Genomic DNA, 24,526 nt, shown 5'->3' on the forward strand with positions numbered 1-24,526 from the left:
CCCTTGCAAATGGAAACCAGAAAGTGATGATGGCTGAAGGGGCCAGCTTTCTGAGACCGCCAGAGGAAACATGGACCACACCCCCCTTTGCTATCCCACCCCCATGAATCTCATGAGGACTTTTACCTGGAAGGATGTTGAGGTTATTCACTAGCACATCTGTCCTCTTCCTCCTCCCCAATACACACACTTTGAGATGTCTTATTCATCCTCTATCCCTAGAGCCTGTCAGTGTAAGAAGGAACTCAATGAGTGTGTGTTGGTTGAGTGAATGAGTGAGTGAGTGAATGAATGAAGTGACGACATCCAAAGGGAGTGAATGAATGAAGTGACGACATCCAAAGGGAGTGTCGTAAGCTGTGGCACTTTCGTATAGCACCAGGTAATAAACAATGACATCTTGAAGGTAACCCTTGCTTATAAAATTGTACATAACCGTGTCAAGCCAATGAAAAACAGTCACTCAAGGTAGGGCTTTTTAATCCGTGGCATCTGGCAAACTGCCAACTCGATAACCATAGTGAGTTAAGTGGGGTGGAGAGGGTTGCCTTTTTCTTCAAGTGGGGTTTCTTAACTTTGACACTGTAACCCCGGATATTAAATCTGGGCTTTCGGCAAGGGGTGCCAGGAAGGGAGCTAGGTCTTCCCCCGGCATGGAGGAAGCCAGAGGGAAGAACTAATGAGGATCCGGAGGACAGAGGGGTAGTCACAGAATTCTTTGTCTTGGGGGACTGTCCTGTGCATTGTGTGCATCTAGCACCATCCCTGGCCTTTACCCACTAGAAGCCAGGAGCACCTGTCCACGTTGTGCCCACAGAAAAATGTCTCCAGACATTACCCGATGTCCCCTGGGAGGCAGGGAGGGCAGAACTGCCCCTGGTCGAGAACCACTGCCTTAAAGGTTGTCCTATTTCAGGGGAAATGCATGAGCAGAACTAACAATAGGGGTCAATTGCATGTTGGATTCAGGGGAGTGGGCTTGGTGACAAGGAATCGGAGCCAAGGTCCCCGATGAACACCCACTTGCAGACAAAATGACTTGTGCTGAGAATGGGCTTGATCTTCTCCAGCCTCCCTCCCTGCTCTCCCACCTCTCTCTCTTCCATCTCAGTGGATGGCTCAGAAACAGAAAAGGTCCTGGCTTGGGGGTCTGGCACATGGTGCTACCACCTCCAGGGGCTGACAAGCTCGGTGGCAACCGGGCGAGCAGAATTTTAGGAAGACCTTCAAGGGTCACCTGAGGAGCTGGCTATTGACAACTCTTCAGAGGAGGCTCTCTGGGATTTTTTTTTTTTTAAGATTTTATTTATTTATCTGACAGAGGGAGAGAGAGAGAGAGAGCGCGCGCACAAGCAGGGGGAACGGAAGGCAGAGGGAGAGGGAGAAGCAGGCCCCCTGCTAAGCAAGGAGCCCGATGCGGGGCTCGATCCCAGGACCCTGGGATCATGAGCTGAGCTGAAGGCAGATGCTTAATGACTAAGCCACACAGGCGGCCCTGGGATTTTTTATATCCCTGAAAGATCACCTTCTCATCTTCTGGGGAAATATTTGTGGATTTCTTTTGAAATTGCTACTATCTCTAAAATGAATGTGAATGAAGATGATGATGATAAAGGTGTCCTTTACTGAGCACTCACTTCACACCAGATACTCTGCCAAGTCCTTGCCAGCACCATCTGACTTTATTCTCATAACCCTCATTGTGCAGAGGAAGGAGCAGAGGCTCAGAGAGAGGTGAAGCCATTTGTCAGGGCCACCCACCCAGACACGGTGTGAGGACCCAACCCCAGGATTCCTAACCAGCACCCGCATCTGCTTCCAGAAAGAGGCCTGCGCTGGTTTCCGGTACCCAAGGGGCTGTCGCAAAATGCTCTCCCAAGCCTCAAAGTGACATTAATTTCAGTTTAATCTAATCGCTTTATAAAACATAAAACAAATACTGAATTACACACAGCGTTTTATTAAAGGGGCCAGAGATGAGCTGGGGGGTCACAAAATCAATCAACCAGGCAGTACACTTCCCAGACTCCTTAGGGGGCTCCTTCTCTTAGCTTTGGCATCGCTTTTCTGCGCTCCCATGGAGCCCACCTCTCTCCACCCTGTCCCCATTATCCCTGCCCTATGGCTTCCTCCATGTCCAGGAAGGAGGGAGCGCATAGCTCTCTTCCTGGCACCCGTCTTTGACAGCCCAGACTTCATAACCAGGGTTAGAGTTCCACCACCACAGTGGGCGCCCTCCAATGTCCCCCGACTTACTCCTTGCTTCCCTGCCCTTAGTAAGCTGAGGTTTCTCACCACTGACCTTCACTCGGGCATTGGGACAACCTGCAGCCCAAGGTAAAATCCACAACACTCAGATCCTATCTACTTGCTTACATTACAAACAGAGGGCTGCTCAGTGTTCCTGTGGACTCCAGAAAATAATAATATCCTGGGGCTCAGCCAGCCTCAATATTCTGTCCCGCAGATTCCAAGGAGCATTCAGGGAAGGGACATCTCTGCTTGGCCTTGTCCTGAAGTCTCAGCCCACCATGCTGCCAACATTCCTAAGTTTTCCTGTCTTCTCCAGAATCCCCGTATGTCGGACATCGATCCCTCACCAGTGGGCTCTCCCTGATGTCTATGTTCCTGATCTTACCAACCCCTCTTTCATTTTCAATAGACAGGCTTGCCTCCTATTTCCTGAGAGTCAGAGAATGAACTTTCTCCGACCAACATCTGGTTCCTTTTTTTTTTTTTAAGATTTTATTTATTTATTTGACAGAAAGAGAGAGAGATAGCGAGAGCAGGAACACAAGCAGGGGGAGTGGGAGAGGGAGAAGCAGGCTTCCCACCGAGCAGGGAGCCCAGCGCGGGGCTCGATCCCAGGACTCTGGGATCACTACCCAAGCTCTCTGGTGTCTCTTCTTATAAGGACACTAATCCTATCAGATCAGGGGCCCACCCTTATGACCATGTTTAACCTTCGTTACCTCCCTCCAGGCCTTGTCTCCAAATACAGCCACACTGGCAGATAGGGTTTCAACATAGGAATTTGGGGGTGTCACAGACATTCAGTCCCTAGCATCATCTGAGTGGAAGAGAGGCACTTCTCCAGCTGGTGTGGCCAGTCCCTGCACCTGTGCTCCTAATCCTTCCGCCCAAATCCATGGGCACTCCCATCCTGAGAGGACACAGCCAAGCCATCGTGCCCAGTCTTTGCCATTTTCCTCTAACCGTCTTTTCCCATCAGCTGGTCAACTTGCCCAAGTCTATCCAACCAGGTGGTAAAGAGCCCTCCCTCTGCACTCTGGGCCTTCCAACCGCTGTTCCATCTCTGCCCCCTGATGGCCAGCTTCTGGGAAGAAGCATCCATGATGCTTGCCTCCACTTACACTGATTTCTTAGCCTGCCACCGCCCGCTCCCACCCCACCACCCGCTGAAATCAGTCTCTTGTGTGACCTTAATTTCGTTGTCTTCATTACACCCTTTTTGGCCCTGGTCCGACCTAGAGGGACCACATGATTTATGAGAGAGACGGGAGGTTGTCAGTAATGATGTCGAGATGGCAGGCATACACCTGACTGTCTTGGGCAAAGCGGGCATGGGACCCCTGCCTCTCGAGGTATCCCGTGCGGGACCCTCCCTCCTTTCCACTCCCCACTCCGTTGGCTTCTGCTCTTTATGGGCTTCTGATCGCCATTTGCACTCCATCTTCTCAGTCCTGTAAGGATCTCTTGTCCAGGCTTGTCCTTGCTCTCCTCACTCTGCTCACTCTTACTGTGTGATCTTCCTCAGCAGTCCTACCTCGTCATAAATCCAGCCTTCCAAACTCATCTTACCCCAGCTCCCAAGCCTTCTTCTCTTCTCTTTTCCTTGTTTTTCCTGTTCTTGAAACTATGGAGGCACCCAAACCAGCCTCGTGGGAGTCACACTGTCCCCTGCCCTCACCCCAACATTCAGTCCACGGCCTGCTGCTGCATAATCTGCCTGTTCACCGTCACATCCGGGCCCTATTCTTTATGGGATGTTCTGGTGTTGCTGTTCTGGGTCCAATGACTCTCACTTCTTCCCGAAGCCGTGGAGCCACCTCCTGGAGGGCGGATCCCCTGCCTCCACTCTTGGTCCATTATGATCTGGCTGCTGCCTTCGTTGTGTACTTCAGCTATGGCCTCTCCAGACCCCTCAAGCCATGAGCTTCAAGAGCAGGAACTATGTCCCATTCACCTTCGTGTCCTCAGTGATGAATCAATTGCTTGGCATAGAGTAGGTGCCCAATAAGTATTTGATGAAATTTTGCATTTTGAACTGGTTATTTGGTAATGAGTTTCCTCTTCTTAGTTCTCATTGTATAAACTAGCTAGTACCATGTCTCCTTTTATTTCCCCCTTGAAAAAATTCTTTTCCAGTCTAAGTTGGCAGGCAAGTGATTATATCATGAAGTGTGATTGGCAGAGTGATGTTGAGTCTCTTCACCTTCTTCGGAATCCAATAGATTTTCACTTTATCTCCTCCCAGATTTTACCTTTTCAGATTCAAGAGTCCAAAGTTAAACTAGTAGAACTCTCTCTTGACATCTTTCTTCTCTTGTTTTGCTTAATTATTCTCTCTCTCTGCAGACTGAAGTTTTCTGTTGCTTTCTGAAGGACAGAATATGGCTGCCCCATAGCTTTCCAAGAGTACATGCTTTAGGAATGGGAGAGATTGACCTTACTCCCCCTTACAATACCAAATATCCAAGAGAGGAAAGCACATTGTCCCAATCTCGGTTAGGTTTTCTCCAAAGGTCTGATCATTGAAATGGGACTTCACCACACACCTAAGGGTGAAGGGGTCTTCCCAGAGAAGAGTTGTTGCCTAATAGGTTGAGCAGACACCTCAAAATATGTCTACCATCTGAGAAAATACCCCAAAGAATGGGACAGTGGAAGCTAATCACACAATCATGAAGCAACAAGTATGAACTTGTACCCTGTAGTGGGCCAGCCATGACTGGGGGCCAAGGTCAGTGCTGAAGTATCAAAGAGTGATACTTGTACAGAGACACTACTAGATACACAGTCTAAGAAAGATTACAACTTAAGTGCCTTTCTTAAAAAAAAAAAATTACTAGAGGTTATTCCCAGCAAAGCCAAAACTGAATCTAAAATATGGGATACAGGAGTGCTGGCTGGCTCAGTCGGTAGAGCATGTGACTCTTGATCACAGGGTTATGAGTTCAAGACCCATGTTGGCTATGGAGCCTACTTAAAAAAATAATAATAAAATATGGGATACAAAAAAGTGTAATTTACCCAGGATGGCAATGGGCAGATCAGTTCCACAGTTCTGAAACAGAGGATTTAGTCCAGAAAGTCAAAGACTCCTTGAAGTCACTTCCAGAGAGGCTCCTTGGCAGAGCTGCTCTATTCAGGACCATGGAGTGCAACTATGCTATGCAAGGGATAAGGTGAAGGCCTATGAATTTTGTGATTAACAAGAAAAAAGAAAGTTAACTTAAAATTCCAACAAAAGACAAAAGTTATATGAAAAATTTCATGATGCCAGTATTCTTTTTAAAGTTTGACATGATTGCAGCAATATTTTTAAAACTCCAGATGTAAAGATGGCCTGGACTCAAAATCTGAAACTGAAGAGGAAAGTCATGTAATGTGTCTTTTTGTTTGGTTAACTTAAATAATAAAGAAAAGTACCATTTAGTAAAATCCTTTTTTCTTATACTCTCTTAGTGAACTTATGAGGAATACATATTTTTAAGTGTACTTTCGTCCGAGATGCCATTTTTACTACGAAGCAGCATCCCATTCTTGGTACCAACTATTTTGGGATTTTCTGCTCAAAATATTTCACTTACGGTGCTAAATATATGTGGTTTTTCCTCACATTGACAACCAATTAAACTCGCCAGACACCAGCTGGGTGTTCTAAAATTCAATTCAGGGCGCCTGGGTGGCTCAGTCGTTAAGCGTCTGCCTTCGGCTCAGGTCATGGTCCCGGGGTCCTGGGATCGAGCCCCGCATCGGGCTCCCTGCTCGGCGGGGAGCCTGCTTCTCCCTCTCCCACTCCCCCTGCTTGTGTTCCTGCTCTCTCTATCTCTCTCTCTGTCAAATAAATAAATAAAATCTTAAAAAAAAAAAGTAAAATTCAATTCAGTTCTGGGGCACCTGGGTGGATCAGTTGGCTAAGTGTCTGCCTTTGGCTCAGGTCATGATTCTGGGAGTCCCAGGGTTGAGCCCCAGGATCAAGTCACAAAAGTCACATGCCCCCTGCTCAGCGAGGAGTCTGCTTCTCCTTCTCTCTCTGCCCCTCCCCTGGCTCATGCTCTCTCTCTCAAATAAATAAATAAAATCTTAAAAAAAAAATCAAATTCAATTCAGTTCTGACTCTAACCACCTGGAATCAGCACAGACCCTGTGGGCTAAGGACACAGTCCACAAGACCACTTCTACTTTAGATGCCAATCATGAACCTGGGTCACCCGTACTTCCGGCTGATCTGCTGTACATCGGGGATTCCCATGACCTCCTCCTTTCATTCGGTAATTTGCTAGAAGAGCTCACAGAACTCAGGAAAGTACTTTACTTGCCATTACTGGTTTATCATAAATATTTTGATTTGTCCCTGGTTTACCACTCAGGGACAGCCAAGTGGAAGAGATGCAGAGGGTGAGGAAGGGGGAACATGGATGCTCTCCAAACCCTCTTGTGTAGGGTATTTATGTAGGTTTCATTACATAGGCATGATTGACGAAATCACTGACCATTGGTGACTAACTCAGTCTCTGCCCTCCCTCCCATCTCCTGTGGTCAGAAGGGAAGCTGGAAGTTCCAATCTCTCACCCCATGGTTGGTCTTTCTGGTGACCAGCCCCCATCCTGCAGATATCTAGGGGCGCCAGCCACCAGTCGTCTTATCAGCATATACAAATTACTCATCACTTTGGAGATCCCAAGGGTCTTAGAAGCTCTTGTATTAGGAACTGAGGAGTAAGACCCGATATTATAACAAAAGATGCTTTTCTCACCCCTAATGCTCAGAAAATTACAAGAGTTTTAGGATCACTAGGCCAGGAACCAGAGATGAACACCAAATATATATTTCTATTATATTTGAATGTTACATTAGGACATCCAGTTTCAAATGGCAGATAACCACAGGCGTTTATCTACTCTGTCCCTGGGAACATCCTTAACATGATAGTAAAGGAATCACAAGGGTACAAACTCACAAAGTCAAAGGGAACAAGATGATACAACAATGAAGCAGAGATTTCAAGAAATCTTTGGGAATGGAAAGCGAATGAAGTAGGGGTAGCATTGTGGGAAAAATACCAACCTACATGTGTGCACCGGGCAGAGGGGTGTCCGGTTGGCCTGCAGCGCCCTGGAAAGGCTCCGAGCAAGGAGGACAAACAGATCCTGACTGTGGGGACCCGCTCAGCCTGATTATTTATTGTGTAGCAAAGGCCACAAACTGTTCAGGCCCACGGTGGTTCTAAGGACCCCATTAGTGCTTCAAGCTTAACTGTGGCATTGAGCACAGCACAGGGACCTTAGCCAATGGGATTGTGATAGGGTTGTATGGTGACTGATGGCAGCTACACTGGAGGTGAGCACAGCATTAATGTACAGATTTGTGGAATCATTACGTTGTGCACCTGAAACTAATGTAACAGTGTGTGTCAACCATACTTCCATAATATACATACATACATATATTATATACAATAACATATATGTGTGTATGTGTGTGTGTGTGTATATATATATGTATGTATATATATACATATGGCATTAAGGAAGGCCTCCAGGGTGAAAGCAAACAAACAGAAGGGAAAGAGGAAATATCCACCATGCAGAGAGGAGAAAAAGGTCACATGATTACAGTTAATGTCCTGAAATACAGTTCTTTAAAAAGATCTAGGGGCACCTGCGTGGCTCAGGCGGTTAAGCGTCTGACTCTTGATTTCAGCTCAGGTCATGATCTCAGGGTCCTGGGATTCAGCCCTGCGTCCGTCTCCACACTCAACAGGGAGTCTGCCTGAGGATTCTCTCTCTCCCTCTCCCTTTCTCCCTCCCCCTCCTCGTGCTCTGTCTCTTCAAATAAATAAATAAATCTTAAAAAAAAAAAAAAAAAAAGGATGCCAGATCTAAGAAGAAAGAGTGTGGGAAAGAGGCTGCTGGACAAAAGGAATCACCAGAGAATAAGAAAGGCTGCCTGGAAATTAAGTGTATGATGACAAAACATTTATTAGGAAACTCAACAGGTGATGTCAAGTGACACAATGGTAGAAGAGTAGAGGAAGGTGAAAAGACTAGAGGGTCCATCTGGGTTGTTCATTATTCAAATAATATGAATTCTAGGAAGACAGAATAGAGAAGATGAAGGGAGGAAGTAGTAAAATAAATCACATAACATTTTAAAAATTCCCAGACATGAAGAACACAAATCTTCAGATAGAAATGTCCCCAGAGTATCTAATGAACGAATAAAAAAAACATTTCAGCAAGGAATTTAAAAGCAACTAAAAACAAGAAAAATCCTGGGGCGCCTAGGTGGCTCAGTCGTTAAGCGTCTGCCTTCGGCTCAGGTCATGATCCCAGGGTCCTGGGATCGAGCCCCGCATTGGGGTCTCTGCTCCGCGGGAGGCCTGCTTCTCCCTCTCCCACTCCCCCTGCTTGTGTTCCCTCTCTCGCTATCTCTCTCTCTGTCAAATAAATAAATAAATAAAAATCTTTAAAAAAAAAAAAAACAAGAAAAATCCCGAGTATTTCTACAGAGAAAACAAAAGTCACATACAAAAAGTTTGGAAGCACAATTGGATTTCTTATAGATATTGGAAGAGAGAAGGAGAAATGCCTTCAAAATATGGAAGGAAATTTCTTTTCAACCCAGAATTCTCTGCCCAAATTTGATTAATTATCAAATTAATAGAAGCTTTTTCACTCCTGCAGAGATTTCAAAGTTTATCTCCCACATACGCTTTCATAGGAAGTGACTAGAGAATGTGCTTCTGCAAAACAAGGAAGTGAAGCAAGGAAAAAGATGTGGAATCTATGAAAGTGAAGTCTAGTCAGAAGAGTTGGGGAGAGGTACCCCAAACCACAGCCAGGCATCAGGCCCAGATTGGAGCAAGAGGAAGGAGGACCGGCAGGGAGGTCTCCAGAAGTAAAACAAATACAACTGTTGATAGATGTCTCTCGGAGCTGTTGGAGCACTTGAAAAATTAGCCATATGTACATAGAACACTAATCAAATGAGAAAAACAAAGTAATTATTAACCTCAGGAAAAACAATATGTACGAGAAGAGACATAATCATTTTACATGGCTAGACTTAGCGGTGAATGATATTTCACAGTCAAAACAAGACATTATAAATATAGACCATTCATTTAACTAAAAATTAAATCAAGAGAAGTATATGTTTATATGGGGGACAGAAGTATATGTAGGGAGATTTAAAAACATCTAAATCTTTATCTTCCATAACAGAGAGTTTTAAATAGTGTCTCAGATTAATAAACCAAGAAATAGCAGTATAGGAATATAATATTTAAATATGGAGGGGTGCCTGGCTGGCTCAGTCAGAGAAGCATGCGACTCTTGATCTTGGGGTTGTGAGTTTGAGCCCCACGTTGGGTGTAGAGATTACTTTAAAAAAATCTTAAAAACAATATGGAGATTAAAAACAAAAATGAACAGCTACAAAGAGTTGAAATGGTTGCCTCTGGAAAGTAGATAAAGATTAGGGAAGGAAACTGCTATTTTTCATGACAAATTCCTTGGCACTCGTACAAGTAAAAGAAAAAAAAAACCACATATACACAAATACAAATTTTTTAACTGTTTAAAGGTAACTTTTAAGGACTAATAGCTCTTGTTTTGAGAACAGTGTTAGCAGTTCTTTCATCTTCATTTGTCTGTTTCTCCTGTGAATTTTATGTATGTATGTATTTATTTATTCATTCATTTATTTATTTATAAAGATTTTATTTATTTATTTTTGAGAGGGACAGAGAGAGCACGGTGGGGAAGGGCAAAGGAAGAGGGAGAGAGAATCCCAAGCAGACTCAGTGAAGAGCGCGGAGCCGGACTTTGGGCTAGATCTCATGACCCCGAGATCATGAACTGAGCCAAAACCAAGAGTTGGACAGTTAACTGACTGAGCCACCCAGGCGCCCCTCGCCTGTGAATTTTAAGTAAAATTATGTTTAATAATTATATAGAAATATACATATAAATATACATGCAGCTTCTCCTTCCCTTCTCTAGGTTAATTTAGATCACAAGAGGGCTTGTTTCCCATTTATTCTCTCTCCAATGCCCCTACTGGGTGGTTGCTCCATTGAATACACTCCTCCCAGCCTCTCCCAGCACCCCGAAGGGCCCCCATTTTTTTTTTAAGATTTTATTTATTTATTTGACAGAGAGAGACACAGCAAGAGAGGGAACACAAGCAGGGGGAATGGGAGAGGGAGAAGAAGACTTCCCGCTGAACAGGGAGTCCGATGCGGGGCTCGATCCCAGGACCCTGGGATCATGACCTGAGCTGAAGGCAGACGCTTAACGACTGAGCCACCCAGGCGCCCCTGGAAGGGCCCCTTTTCTTAATTGCTGGTCACCATATGGAGCCATGGGCTCAGTTATTTCAGCAGAATGCTGCTGCTGGCAAGCCAACACAACACAAAATTATTTTGGTTTATTACATTCTAATGGAAGGATCAAGGGAAATAGAAATGTGGATTGAGCCACTTCACGCCCATCAAGATGGCTGTTATTAAAACAAAATACAAAAACAGGGGATCCTGGCTGGCTCAGTCGGTAGAATGTGCGACTCTTGATTTCAGGGTCCTGAGTTCGAGCCCCACATTGGGTGTAGAGCCTACTTTAAAAACATACAAAGTAGGGGCGCCTGGGTGGCTCAGTCATTAAGTGTCTGCCTTTGGCTCAGTTCATGATCCCAGGGTCCTGGGATCGAGCCCCGCATCGTGTTCCCTCTCTAGCTGTCTCTCTCTCTCTGTCAAATAAATAAATAAAATCTTTAAAAAAAAAAAATACAAAGTAAAATAGGGGCACCTGGGTGGCTCGGTTGGTTAAACCTCTGACTCTTGATTTCGGCTCAGGTCATGATCTCAGCATAGTGAGATCGAGCCCCATGTTGGGCTCCGCAATCTGTGGGGAGTCTGCTTCATATTCTTTCCCTTCTCTCTTCCTCCCCCTCTGCTCCTCCTTGTTTCTCTCTCAAATAAATAAATAAATAAAATCTTTAAAAATATATAAAGTAAAATAAAAAATAACAAGTGTTGATGAGGATGTGGAGATAACAGAACCCTTGTACATTGCTAGTGGGAATGTAAAATGGTGCAGCTGCTGTGGAAAACCATTTGGCGGCTCCTAAAAAAGTAAACATAGAATTACCATGTGATTCAGCAGTTCTGTCTCTGGGTATACACCCAAAAGAATCAAAAGCAGGGACTCAGATATCTGCACCCCCATGTTCATTGCAGCATTATTTACAATAGCCTAGAGGGGGAAGCAACACGAGTATCCATCAACAGATGAATGGAAGGACAAAACATGGTGTATACACAGAATGGAATATTATTCAGCCTGACAAAGGAAGGAAATTCTGATAGATGCTACAATGTGGATGAATCTTCAAAACATACTAAGTGAAGTAAGCCAGACATAGAAAAAATAGCATATGATTCCACTTACATGAAATACCGAGAATAGGCAAATTTGGAGAGTCAGAAAGTAGACTAGAAGTCATCAGAGGCTACAGAAGGAGGGAAATGGGTAGTTATTGCTTAATGGGTACAGAATTTCTGGTGTGATGTTGAAAAAGTTCTGGAAATAGTGATGATGGTTGCACAACATTGCCAATGTACTTAATGCCACTGAATTGTACGTTTAAACATGGTTAAAATGCTAAATTTTATCTTATGTATATTTTACTCCAATTCAAAAAAAAAGAAATGTAGGATAAGAAGAAAAAGCTAAACTGTCCTCTGATTATTATTTTTTTCCTGCAGTCTAAGGGAAAAACGCCAAGAAAGTTGAACTTGGAGCGATGTTCCCAGCGCAGGTGTCCTCTACATTTCTAACCTTGCTCCATTTTTCTTAAGAGTCCCCTCTTTGGGAGTACTCTTTTCTTGAATCCCCCAGATGCAAATCGCCACCTTTGGGGGGAAACTTCACTGCCTAAATGGTATACGTTGGCGCCGCCCTAGAATCTCTTTCCTACCCTGTGTCATTCAGCTATGCTGCGTAACAATCACAGACAGCTCCGTGGCATACAGCGATCAGTGTTTATTTCCCTCTTTGTTTGCAAGTGAGCTAGGGTTTGATTGATCCAGGCCAGGCTCAGCTGGCTCGGCTCCAGCCCCCAGGTCAGGTTCAAGTCTGCTGTTGGTGTGTTATTCATTCTTCCAAGACCAGCAGGATACCCCAGGTGGCAGAAATGCAAGAGAGCAAGCACAGCTGTGCAAACGTATTTCAAGCTTTCCTTCATATCAGATCTACCTAATAATATCCCAGGGACCAGTCACATGGCCAAGCCCAAGGCAAAGAAGTATACTTCACCCACCATGAAGTCATATGTATAAACTCCTATAGCGACTGAGACCAATAATTCTAATTACAATAATGCCTCTTTCCCTGTCCTTGACAGTAAACCTCCTAAGTCTGTTATGAGTTACGTTGTCTCTATTAATACCAAAAAGATGCAGTGGAATGTGGACATTCACAAGTGCAGTCCAGGATGGATTTTGTCCTCTGAATCTGGGAGGAGAGTCAAGCCTGAAGTGTTGCCCTCATCCCCATGATTGAATATGGCTGATCACCATATCCACACATGAAAGAGGGAGGCGGGTTTCTTTCCTTTTAAGGGCATAAGATAGCATTTGCACATGTGTCTTTTGTTCTAACCCATTGTTAGAACCTAGTCACATGGGCGTGCATTAGTTGCAGGGAAACTGGAAACTCTAGTCTCCAGATGGGCAACCATATGCCCAGTTAAATTCTGATTGCAGTAGGGCGCCTGGGTGGCTCAGTCGGTTAAGTGACTGCCTTCGGCTCAGGTCATGATCCTGGAGTCCCGGGATCGAGTCCCACATGGGGCTCCCTCCTCGGCGGGGAGTATGCTTCTCCCTCTGACCTTTCCCCCCTCATGCTCTCTCTCTCTCTTTCTAATAAATAAATAAATAAATAAATAAATCTTTAAATTCTGATTGCAGTAGAGGAAGAGAAGAATAATTATTAAGGAGACAAAGAGCAGTGTCTTCCAGAGAGGTTATAACTGGAGGTAGGAATGGGAACAGAGACATAGAATGAAGTATCTACCTTCCTCTATATATTTACATATTATTTTTAAAGTTTCATATAATTTTCATAATACTTTCATGTATTCTTTTCCAGATTTTCCTCTGAAAATATGGTACATTGTACATCCTTACAATCATACTGTGTATACAACTTTGTGTCACGCTCTTCTCATTGAATATCATGGTGTCACCACTAATAGTCTGTACTGCTGAATAGTCTTCTGAATTATCATGGATAATGGCTGAAACTATCACATTGAATGTAATTTCAGGATTATAGTATTATATATCATGTTGAATGTTAGCTGAGTGTTCCCTCGGATATTTAAATTGTCTCTTTTTAAGATTTATACTTTTAATTTTGAGATAATCATAGACCGTAAGAAATAATACAGAAAGATCCCTGCCTCCATAGCCTTTTGTCAGTTTCTCCCAGGGATAAAATCTTGCAAAACTATGGGTAGTATTATAGTATTACAACCCCAGCATCGACACTGATACCATTCAGATACAGAACATTTTTATGACCCCCAGGGTCTTTCAAGGTGCCCTGTTGCAGTCACGGCCACTTCCCTCCTGCTCCTACCCCTTCCTTAATTCCTGCAACCGCTAATCTGTTCTCTATTTCTATAGCTTTGTCATTTCAAGAGTTACACAGATAGAATCATACAGTACGTTATGTAACCTTTTGGGATTGGCATTTTGCATTCGGCGTACTTCCCTGGAGATTCATCTAGGTTGGCACATGTATCAAAAGTTTGTTCCTTTTTATTGCTGAGTGGAGTTTCACAGTATGGATGCACCATCGTTTGTTTAATCATTCACCCATTGGAAGACATCTGGATTGTCTCAGTCTGGGGCTGTTATGAATAAAGCTGCTATAAATATTCACGTACAGGTTTTTGCATGAATATAAATTTTCATTTCTCTGGCATAAAGGCCTAGGAGTGCAATTGCTGGGTCATATAATAGTTGCATGTTCAGCTTTTGTAAAAGCACTGTGAACCTGTTTTCCAGAGTGGCCATACTATTTTACATTCCCACCAGCAATGTATGAGTGATCTAGTGTCTCCACAACCTCACCAACATCTATTGTTACTATTTTTTGAATTTTAGCTCTTATGATAGGAATACAGTGATAACACATTGTGGTTTCAGTTTGCATTCACTTAATAGCTAATAATTTCACGTGCTTATTTGCCATCTCTATATCGCCTGTGAAATGTCTCTTCGTGTCTTTTACCTATGTTCTAACTAGATTTTTTGTTCATTTACTGTTAAGTTTTGAATGCTCTTTATAAATTCTAGATACTAGTCCTTTCTTGAATATGTAACTGCAAATATTTTCTCCCAGTCTGTAACTTGTCTTTTCATCCTCTTAATATGGTTTTTCATGAAGCAAAGTGTTTTTAATTTTTATAAAGTCCAATTTATCCAGCTTTCCTTTTATGGATTGTGCTTCTGTTGTCACGTATAACCCTGAGAGTCTGTTTTTTGTTGTTTTTTTTTTAAAGATTTTATTTACTTATTTATTTGAGAGAGAGAGAGAGAGAGAGAAACGGCATGAGAGGGGAGAGGGTCAGAGGGAGAAGCAGGCTCCACTGAGCTGGGAGCCCGATGTGGGACTCGAACCCAGGACTCCAGGATCATGACGTGAGCTGAAGGCAGTCGCTTAACCAATTGAGCCACCCAGGTGCCCCAAGTCTGTTCATTTTTTGGTTTTATTTATTTATCTGTGGATTATTTAATTTTTTAATTTTACTTCTAATTTTTTTATTTTAAAGATTTTATTTATTTATTTGACAGAGAGAGAGATAGCAAGAGCAGGAACACAAGCAGGGGGAGTGGGAGAGGGAGAAGCAGGCTCCCTGCGGAGCAGGGAGCCCGATGTGGGGCTCGATCCCAGGACCCTGGGATCATGACCTGAGCTGAAGGCAGATGCTTAACAACTGAGCCACCCAGGTGCCTCACTTATTTTTTTTTAAATAAAAAAATATTTTAAGCTCTAACACGGGGCTTGAACTCACAACCCCAAGATAAAGAGTCATATGCTCTACCGACTAAGCCAGCCAGGAGCCCCAAAGTCTGTTCATTTTTATTTTTGGTTTATTTTTTCTCTGTGTTGCTCACATTGAATGATTTCTACTCTCCTGTCTTCTGGCTCAGTGACTCTTTCCTCTGTCCCCCCCCTTCCCCATGCCACTGTCATTCTGTTGAGCCCTTCCACTGAGCTTTTTACTTCAGTTATTATCTTCTTCAGTTGTAACATTTACATTTGATTTTTTTTACATCTTCTATTTCTTTGCTGAGACTTTCTCTTTTTGCTGAGGTTTGTATCTCTACATTTGTTTCAAGTATACTTATAATTGCTCACTGAAACATTTTTATGATGGCTGCTTAACAATCTTTGTCAGATCGTTCCAGATCCCTGTCACCTCAGTGTTGGCATCAATGAATCACCTCTTTTCTTTCAGTGTGATGGCTTCCTGGTTCTTAATATGATGAGTGATCTTGGATTGAAAGCAGGACATTTTGTATTGCTGTAGGACTGCGTCTTATTTAAGCCTCTCTCAGTTGGCTTTTCCTGATAGGGGAAGGGGGTGGGGGCTGCCTCATTTCTGCCAGGTTTAAGTAGATGTCCAGCTACCCCACTCTGCCTTACTTGATGCTGGCAAAGAAGAGGTGATCTCCCCTTACTGCTGCAGGAGTGGTGGGAATATCAGCTCCCCACATGGTCTTATAACACAGCAGTGGGTAGGGTCTCATCACCACTGGCAATGGTGAAAGTCCTGAGTGCCCACTAGGCCCCTTCCATGTTTAGAGAACTTTCTTTAGCCATTCTGTTAGGGTAGGGTGCTAGCAACGAATTCTTTTAGCTTTCCTTATCACTTGAGAATGTCTTGATTTCCCTTTCATTTCTGGAGATAATCTTTTACTGAGTATAGGATTCTTTGCCTTCAGCACCTGTGACACCACCCCAGCGGGGAGATGGAGGAGCACCTCGTTACTTCTGGATTGGAGTGGAAGTCCAGTCTCCACTGACATCATGGGCTGGGGGGGATCTTTGTTAGCACACAGCAGGGATGAACGTGCCAACTTCCTACTTGGCCATCTGACACCGTCCTGGCCTGGAGGTTGGGGACCCATGTCACAGCCCGGGGAAGGCAGAAGTCCTGGCTCCCCAGTTGACCACAGTTTTTTCCGTGGTGTTTGGCTGTTGTAGGGCAGTTGTTGTCTGTACGTTTTCTGTCTTGCTACATTCCCTCTTTCCTGGTCCTTGGCTTGAGAGAGCAGGCTTTTATTGGGGGCTTTGTTTTGGTCTGCATCTGGCTGCATTTCCTTATTGCTAACTTCTGCAGCTCCAGTAATGGGATATACAAGGAGAAAAGAAACTTCAGGGAACTCACCACTTGTTGAGTCATGAGGTCTTTAGCCACTTTGCCTTCTCTCCACCTTCCAGAATCTTCTGATGTTTGTTTTGTATATAATGTCCAGGGTTTCTTGTACTTAACAGGAGTGAGAGGGAAAACATACATGTGTTACATCTTCCTGAAAGCAGAAGTCTATCTCTTTGTTTCTTTTCTTTTTTTTTTTTAAGATTTTATTTGTCCATTTGAGAGAGAGAAAGAGAGAAAGAGAGCATGAGAGGAGGGAGGGTCAGAGGGAGAAGCAGGCTCCCCACCAAGCAGGGATCCCGAGACTCCAGGATCATGACCCGAACCGAAGGCAGTCACTTAACCAACTGAGCTCCCCAGGCGCCCTCTTTGTTTCTATTAAGCATATACAGAATCCTTCTGTATAAATCTAAATCTTTTCCCACATATGGGATGGATTCCTAGAAGGAAAGTCAGTCGGCCAAAGGGTATGAACATTTTTGTGACACTCAAGACATGATGACATCACTTAAAAGACTGTACCTGTTCACACTATCTCCGGCAGTTTCTCGCCTTTTTAAGGATAATGTCAGTTTCAAAGTGGCACTGAATCGAATGTGTGCCTACTTGAGGTCCTTGGTAAACTGCAGGCCGCTTGCCAACCTGTAGGTGGATTTTTCCCCTGAAGCTCTTCTACTGCCTCCGCCGAAAAGCCAGAGGGTGCTGGTGATGATGGGCTTCAGCAAGGACCGGGCGGAGCCCCGCGAGGGGACAAGGGCCCGAGTATGTGGGGCTGCATGCCGGTTCTCCTAACAGTGACTATATTCTTAGGGAAGCCGCTTGTTTCAATATAAAAGTCTAAATATAAGAGTCATCACAAGCAATGTGATGAAGTCATTAGCTATATTGTCAGGTGCTAGATGGAAACTAGGGGAGATGAATGGGGGAAGGAACGAGCATAGTATGATTTTAATGCTGGGTGGGTACAGGCATTCCTGCAGCAGCTCTGTTGCGGCTGATCACAGGCTCTGGGCCAGGGGATGTGATGTGTGTGTTTCCTGGGGATCACAGACCCAGTCTCATGGTATCAGAGAGTCAGGGAGAAGAGGCAGTTGCTGACAGCTGATATATATATATTTTTTTTTTTTTTGAGAGAGAGAGAGAGTGCGAGTGGGGGTGGGGGGTATGGGCAGAGGGAGAGAGAGAGAATCTCATGCAGACTCCATGCTCAGCACGGAGACTAACACAGGGCTCTGAGATCATGACCTGAGCCAAAATCAAGTGTTGGATGCTTAACCGACTGAGCCACCCAGGCAGCCTGCGGATAGATACTCCCTGACAGCGTTAGTGAAGGGTGTGGAAGATCCAAACTTAAGAGATAATCAGATCATTTATGTTTGCCTTTGGAATCTTTGGAATGCAGTACTACCTTAGCTGCCCTTCTCTGGCCCAGAGTTTTGTTGATTTGCACCATTTTGGAGCATGGCCTTGTCCCCAGAGACTTCTCCTCCTGCTCCATTATGTTGACATTTCCACCTACAAAGCATTAGTGCAGGGTCGACAAGAGGTTATAAAACCTGGCCCTTGACCTCTTGGAAGGTTGATCTCTGAAATTGAGAACCCTGGGTGTCGGACCTTGGTCACATGCCCTAACCACTATGGGCTTCAGTTTCCTTTTCTGGGTCTCTTTACAGGGTTATTTTGAGGATTAAATAAGGTAATAATGTATGTGAAAAAACTCTAATATTAAAATTCCATACTCTGTAGGAAGTAAAGTAGGAGTCCAATTCATTGATCTTTTCAGTTGTTAATTCACTCATTCATTCATTCACTCACTCATTCATTCATTCACCAATTACTCACATATTTATCATGTGTCAGGCACAAATAAAAGAAGCGAGCCATGCTCAGGAAGTCTACTCTAGGAAGAGCTAGGAAGCCAGGACTGTGTGCTAATCTTTCCTGTCCAACTCCTCTGTCCGTCGCTGTTTGGCTGGGGTGGACATAGATGCTCTTCTGGGGAGCTTGCAGATGGTTAAGAGGAGCTTTCAAAGACCTTCCAACCAAAACCAAGCTTGCCAAACCTGAGAAAAAAACACTGTTGGAATAAATGAAGTCCTACAGACTAATAATAGTAAGGTGCCCAGAAAGCAAGTAACTCACTGGGCTCGGGAGTCTTGGTAAACTTCAGAGCAAGATTTGCAGTGGACAAGCTACAGATGGTTTGAGCATCCTGGCTGTCCCAGCTGTGGTCTGAATTCTCTCCCAGGAGTGGCTGCATCCAATCCTTGCTGGCGCAGATTTTGCCTTCCTCATGTTGAATCCCCACTGTCTGGCCCCACTCTTGCTCACAGAAAGTCTTTTTGTGGTACCCTGGAGTTAGAGGCCGTGATGAGCATTCTGGGTTTTGGACTTGCAGGTGGGCACTCTCCCCGGACTGTGTGATGTGCTGCGGGTGTTGCGGGAGGAACGGGACCAGTGCCTACAGGAACTCTCCAAAGAGAAGCCAGGAGACCTGGGCACGGAGCAGCCAGCCCCAGGTATGTGGCTCACTTCAGTCCACGCTTGGATGTGGATAGTGTCCAGTCCCACTGGGGTAAGGGAGGCTCGACGGGTTGGGGATGTAGGGGCCTGGACTAGCTCTATTCATTCAGATAATCACCTGGGGGGAGGATCTGGAATGATCCCAACGAGCAGTTGACATACACCCAAAAAGCCAGATCATCACCACTCACCATTTCTCTGGGCTCGTAAATACAGTCTGTGTTTTCATACCACCAACTTCTGCATAATGACTTCACCAAGGTAAGAGTTTGGTGAGAATTACTAGTCAAGGCAGTGTACCTCCTATCCATTCTCTCACCTCCTCTGCCAATTTGATAAGTGAGGTAGTCAGAGAGGCAGCGAGGGGTCAGAAAAACCTGGGGTCCAACATTGGCTCCCACTCACTGGCTGTGTAACCATGGACAAGTTATTTAACCTGCTGAGCCTCGGTTTCTTGATGTACACGATGGAGGTGACAATGTCTACTTCGGGTTTATAATGATGCATGAGATAAAGTGTGTTAAATACTGGTGATTCTTAAATATTATTCATTTAAACATTATTATTAATCATTGAAAAATACCATTAATTTGATATTGAAGGGGCACCTGGGTGGCTCAGTCGGTTAAGCATCTGCCTTCGGCTCAGGTCATCATCCCAGGGTCCTGGGATCGAGCCCCACGTCGGGCTCCGTGCTCAGCAGGGAGCCTGCTTCTCCCTCTCCCTCTACCTGCCTGCTTGTCTGCGTACTTGTGATCTCTCTCTCTCTGTCAAATAAATAAATAAAGTCTTTGAAAAATTCTTTTAAACATTTGATACTGAAATGTTAATTTTATTTCTATTCTGCTTTTTAACTTTCCCCATCTAAAGGTAAGGAGGTGTGTAGCATTAAGAAAAGAATCTATTACAGGTATTCAAACAAAGACTTGTACACATATATTCATAGAGCCGCTAGTCTCAATAGCCAAGAGGCAGAAACAGCCCAAGTGTCCATCAACTGATGTATGGATAAGGAAATGTGGTCTATACACACAATGGAACATTATTCAGTCTTAAAAAGAAATGAAGTACTGAACATGCTACAACATGGATGAATCTTGAAAACATGTTAAGTGAAGGAAGCCAGTTACAAAAGGCCATGTGTGGTATGATTCCATTTATATGAAATGTCCAGATCAGGCAAATCCATACAGAGAGAAATTAGATTGGTAGCTGCCAGGGGCCAAGGGGAGGGAGAATGAGGAGTAATTCTTAGCGGTTCCCTTTTGGTGGTGGTGAAAATATCTTAGATCCAGATAGAGGTGATGGGTGTGTGTTAACAGTGACTGTACCAAATTCCACTGAATCGTACACTTTAGAATGGATAATGGCTAATTGTATGTTATATGAATTTTTAAATAGACTTTATTTTTTAGGGCAATTTACTGCAAAATGGAGCAGAAAATGCAGAGTTCGCATATACTCTCTGCTCCCCACCCAAACACAGCCTCCTCCCTCATGAATAACAGAGTGATACACTTGTTATAATTGATGAACCTGCATTGATATAATGTTACCATCCAACGTCCATAGTTTACATTAGGGTTCACTCTTGGGTGTACATTCTGTGGGTTTTGACAAATGTATAATGACATGTGTCCACCATCATAGTATTGGACAGAGTAGTTTCTGTGCCCTAAAAATCCTCTGTGCTCTACCTATTCATCCCTCTCTCTCCCCTAACCCTTGGCAACCACTGACCTTTTTACTGTCTCCATAGTTTTGCCTTTTCTAGAACCTCATATAAGTGGAATCATACAATATGTACCCTTTTCAGATTGGCTCCCATCACTTAGTAATATGCATTTATGGTTTTCTCCATTTCTTTTCATGGCTTGATAGCACATTTCTTCTTAGAGCAGAATAATATTCCATTGTCTGGATGTACCACAGTTTACCCATTCACTTACTGCTGAAGGACATTTTGGTCGCTTCCAGATTTTGATAATTATAAATAAAGCTGCTATGTGTGGGCAGAAGTTTTCAACTCATTTGGATAAAATACCAAAGAGCTTGATTGCTGGATCATACGGTAAGAGTATGTTCATAAGTTTTGTGAGAAACTGCCAAACTGTCTTCCAAAGTAGCCATGCAATTTTGCACTCCATGACAATGAATGAGAGTTCTTGTTGGTCCACATCCTTGCCACCATTTGATGTTGTCAGTGGTTTTTTTTTTTCTTTTTAATTGTGGTAAAATACATATAACATAAAATGTGCTATCGTAATCATTTTTGAATTTGAGAAATTTGAATTTTAGTAAAAATCGCATAACATAAAATTTACCTTAAGTATTCTGGAGGTACAATGCAGTAGTGTTAAGGACATTCACCTTGTTGGGCATCTAGTCTCTAAAACTCTTTATATTCGTTAAAACAACAACTCCCTTGGGGCGCCTGGGTGGCTCAGTTGGTTAAGTGTTCCAAACTTGATCTCAGCTCAGGTCTTGATCTCAGGGTCGTGAGTTCAAGCCCAGTGCGGAGCCTATTAAAGAGCAAACAAACAAAAAACCAAACCAGCCCCTTTTTCTCCTTTCCCCTATCCTCTGGCAACCACCATTCTACTATCTATGAATTTGACTATTCTAGATACCACATATAACTGAAATCATACAGTGTTTGTCTTTTTGTGATTGGCTTATTTCACTTAGCATAATGTCCTCAAGATCCATCAATGTTGCAGCATATAGCAGAACTTCCACATTTTGTTTATCCGTTCATTCATGAAAGAACACTTGACTTGTTTCCACCTTTTATCTACTGTGAATAATGCTGCTATGAACATGGGTGGGCAAATATCTCTTCAAGTCTCTGCTTTCAATTCTTTTGGGTATATACCTGGGAATGAAATTGAAGGATTGTATGGTAATTCTGTTTTTAATTTTTTCAGGGTCTGGCATACTGTTTTTTTCCATAGTGGCTGTCCTATTTCACATTCTCACCAGCAGTGCACATGAGATCTAATTTCTCCACATCTTCACCAACACTTGCTACTTTATTGGGGTTTTTTTGATAGTTGCCATCCTAATGGGTGTGAGGTGATATCTCATTGTGGTTTTGATCTGCATTTCCCTGATAATGAGTGATGAATGTTGAGCATCTTTTCATGAGCTTGTTGGTCATTTGTATGTCTTCTTTGGAGAAGTGTATATTCAAGTCCTTTGTCCATTTAAAAATAGGGTTGTTTGGCTCTTTTGCTGTTGAATTATAGGAGTTCTTTATATATTCTTGGTCTTAACCCCTGATTAGCTCTACAACTTGTAAATAATCTCTCCCATTATGTAGGTTGCCTTTTCATTCTGTTGATTGTGTACTTTGATGAACAGAAGTTTTTAAGTTTGATATAGTTCAATGCATCTATTTTTTACTTTTGCTTTCTGTGCTTTTGATGTCATATCCAATAAATCATTGCTAAGTTGAATCTCACGAAACTCTTCCCATATGTTTTATACAAAGATTTTTATAGTTTTAGTTCTTACATTTATGTCCTTCGTCCATTTTGAGGAAGTTTTTATATGTGGTCCAGCTTCATTTTTTCACATGTGGATATCCAGTTTTTCCAACACCATTGGTTGAAAAACTTTTTTCCACTGAATGGTTTTGACACCCTTGTCAAAAATCCTTTGACCATATGTATGAGGGTTTATTTCTGGGTTCTCTATTCTTTTCCATTGGTCTATATGTCTGTCTTTCTGCCAGTGCCACACTGTTTTGATTACTGTAGCTTTGTAGTAAGTTTTGAAATCTGAAAGTGTGATACTTCCAACTTTGTTCTTTCAAGATTGATTTGGCTGTTTCCAGGTCCCTTGAGATTCCATATGAATTTTAGGATAGGTTTCTCTATTTCTGCAAATAACGCCATTGGGGTATTGAAGGGATTGCATTGAATCTAGAGATTGCTTTGGGTAGTATCAACATCTTAACAATATTAAATCATCTGACCCATGAACACAGGATGTCTTTCCATTTATTTGTGTCTTTAATTTCTTTCAGCAACATTTTGTCACTTTCAGCATGTGAGTCTTTAACCTCATTGGTTGGGTCTATTCCTAAGTGTTTTATTTTTTTATGCTATTGTAAATTGATTCATTTCTTACTTTCCTTTTCAGATTGCTCCTCATTAGTGTATAGGAATACAACTGATTTTTGTGTGTTGACTTTGTATCTATCTTGCAACTTTGCTGAGTCCATTTATTAGTTCAACAGGTTTTTTTTGTGGAATATTTAGGATTTTTTACATACAAGATTATGTTGTCTGTGAACAGAGATCATTTTACTTCTTCCTTTCTAATTTGGATGCCTTTTATTTCCTTTTCTTGCCTAATTGCTATGGTTAAGACTTCCAGTACTACTCTGAATACATGTGGTGATAGCAGGCATCCTTGTCTTGTTCTTGATCTTACAGGAAAAGCTCTCTGTCTTTCACCAATGAGTGTGAAATTCACTGTGGGCTCGTTACATATGGCTTTTATTATGTTGAGACAGTTTCCTTCTATTCCTAGTTTGTTAAGTGTTTCTATCATGAAAGAGGGCTGAACCTTGTCACGTGCTTTTTCTACATCAATTGAAATGATCATGTGGTTTTTGTTCTGTATTCTGTGAATGTAGTATATTACATTGACCGATTTTCATATGTTGAGCCATCCTTGCATTGCAGGGATAGATCCCACTTGGTCATAGTATATAGTCCTTTTAATGGATTATGCTATTCAATTCAGTTTCCTGGTATTTTGTTTAAGATTTTTGCATTAATGTTCATCAAGGATATTGGTCTGTAGTTTTCTTGTAATGTCTTTATCTGGCTTTGGTAGCAAGATAACAGGGGCCTCATAGAATGATTTTGAAGTTATTCCCCTTTTTCCCTCTTTTGGAAGTGTTTGAGGAGGATTGGTGTTAATTTTTCTCTAAATGTTTGGCAGAATTCATCAGCAAAGCCATCTGGACTTTTCTTTGTTGGGAAATGGAAGTTTTTTATTATTGACTCAATCTCTTTATTAATTAGAGGTCTGCTCAGATTTTCTATCTGTTCATGCTTGTCTCAGTAGGTTGTGTGTTTCTAGGAACTTACCCATTTCATCTAGGTTATGCAGTTTGCTGACGTAAAGGCCACATATACCCTTTTGCGAAAGTCTTCCCTCCAAGTCATGGCCTTTGTTCTTGAAATTTTTGATCTGTTGGTTATCCAGTTTCTCACTGCGCACCATGGCTGGGTCAGGGACTCCTCCCCTTGTCTAGCAGCAGGTGGCACAGACACTCCCTAGAACT

The 24,526-nt window shown here is 43.0% G+C and overlaps 1 protein-coding gene across 1 annotated transcript in view; it reads left to right on the forward strand.

Annotated features, from left to right (window-relative positions):
• SCTR (secretin receptor) overlaps positions 1-24,526 on the forward strand; it is a 74,902-nt gene that overhangs the window by 2,151 nt on the left and 48,225 nt on the right. The window contains exons 3-4 of the mRNA XM_021695854.2: positions 17,350-17,463; positions 19,100-19,220. Of these exons, the coding sequence (XP_021551529.1) occupies positions 17,350-17,463; positions 19,100-19,220 (235 nt within the window). The remainder of the gene's footprint in view (positions 1-17,349; positions 17,464-19,099; positions 19,221-24,526) is intronic.

The sequence above is a fragment of the Neomonachus schauinslandi genome, chromosome 3 (genome assembly GCF_002201575.2).
Source record: "Neomonachus schauinslandi chromosome 3, ASM220157v2, whole genome shotgun sequence".
In the NCBI taxonomy this organism is placed as follows: Eukaryota; Metazoa; Chordata; class Mammalia; order Carnivora; family Phocidae; genus Neomonachus; species Neomonachus schauinslandi.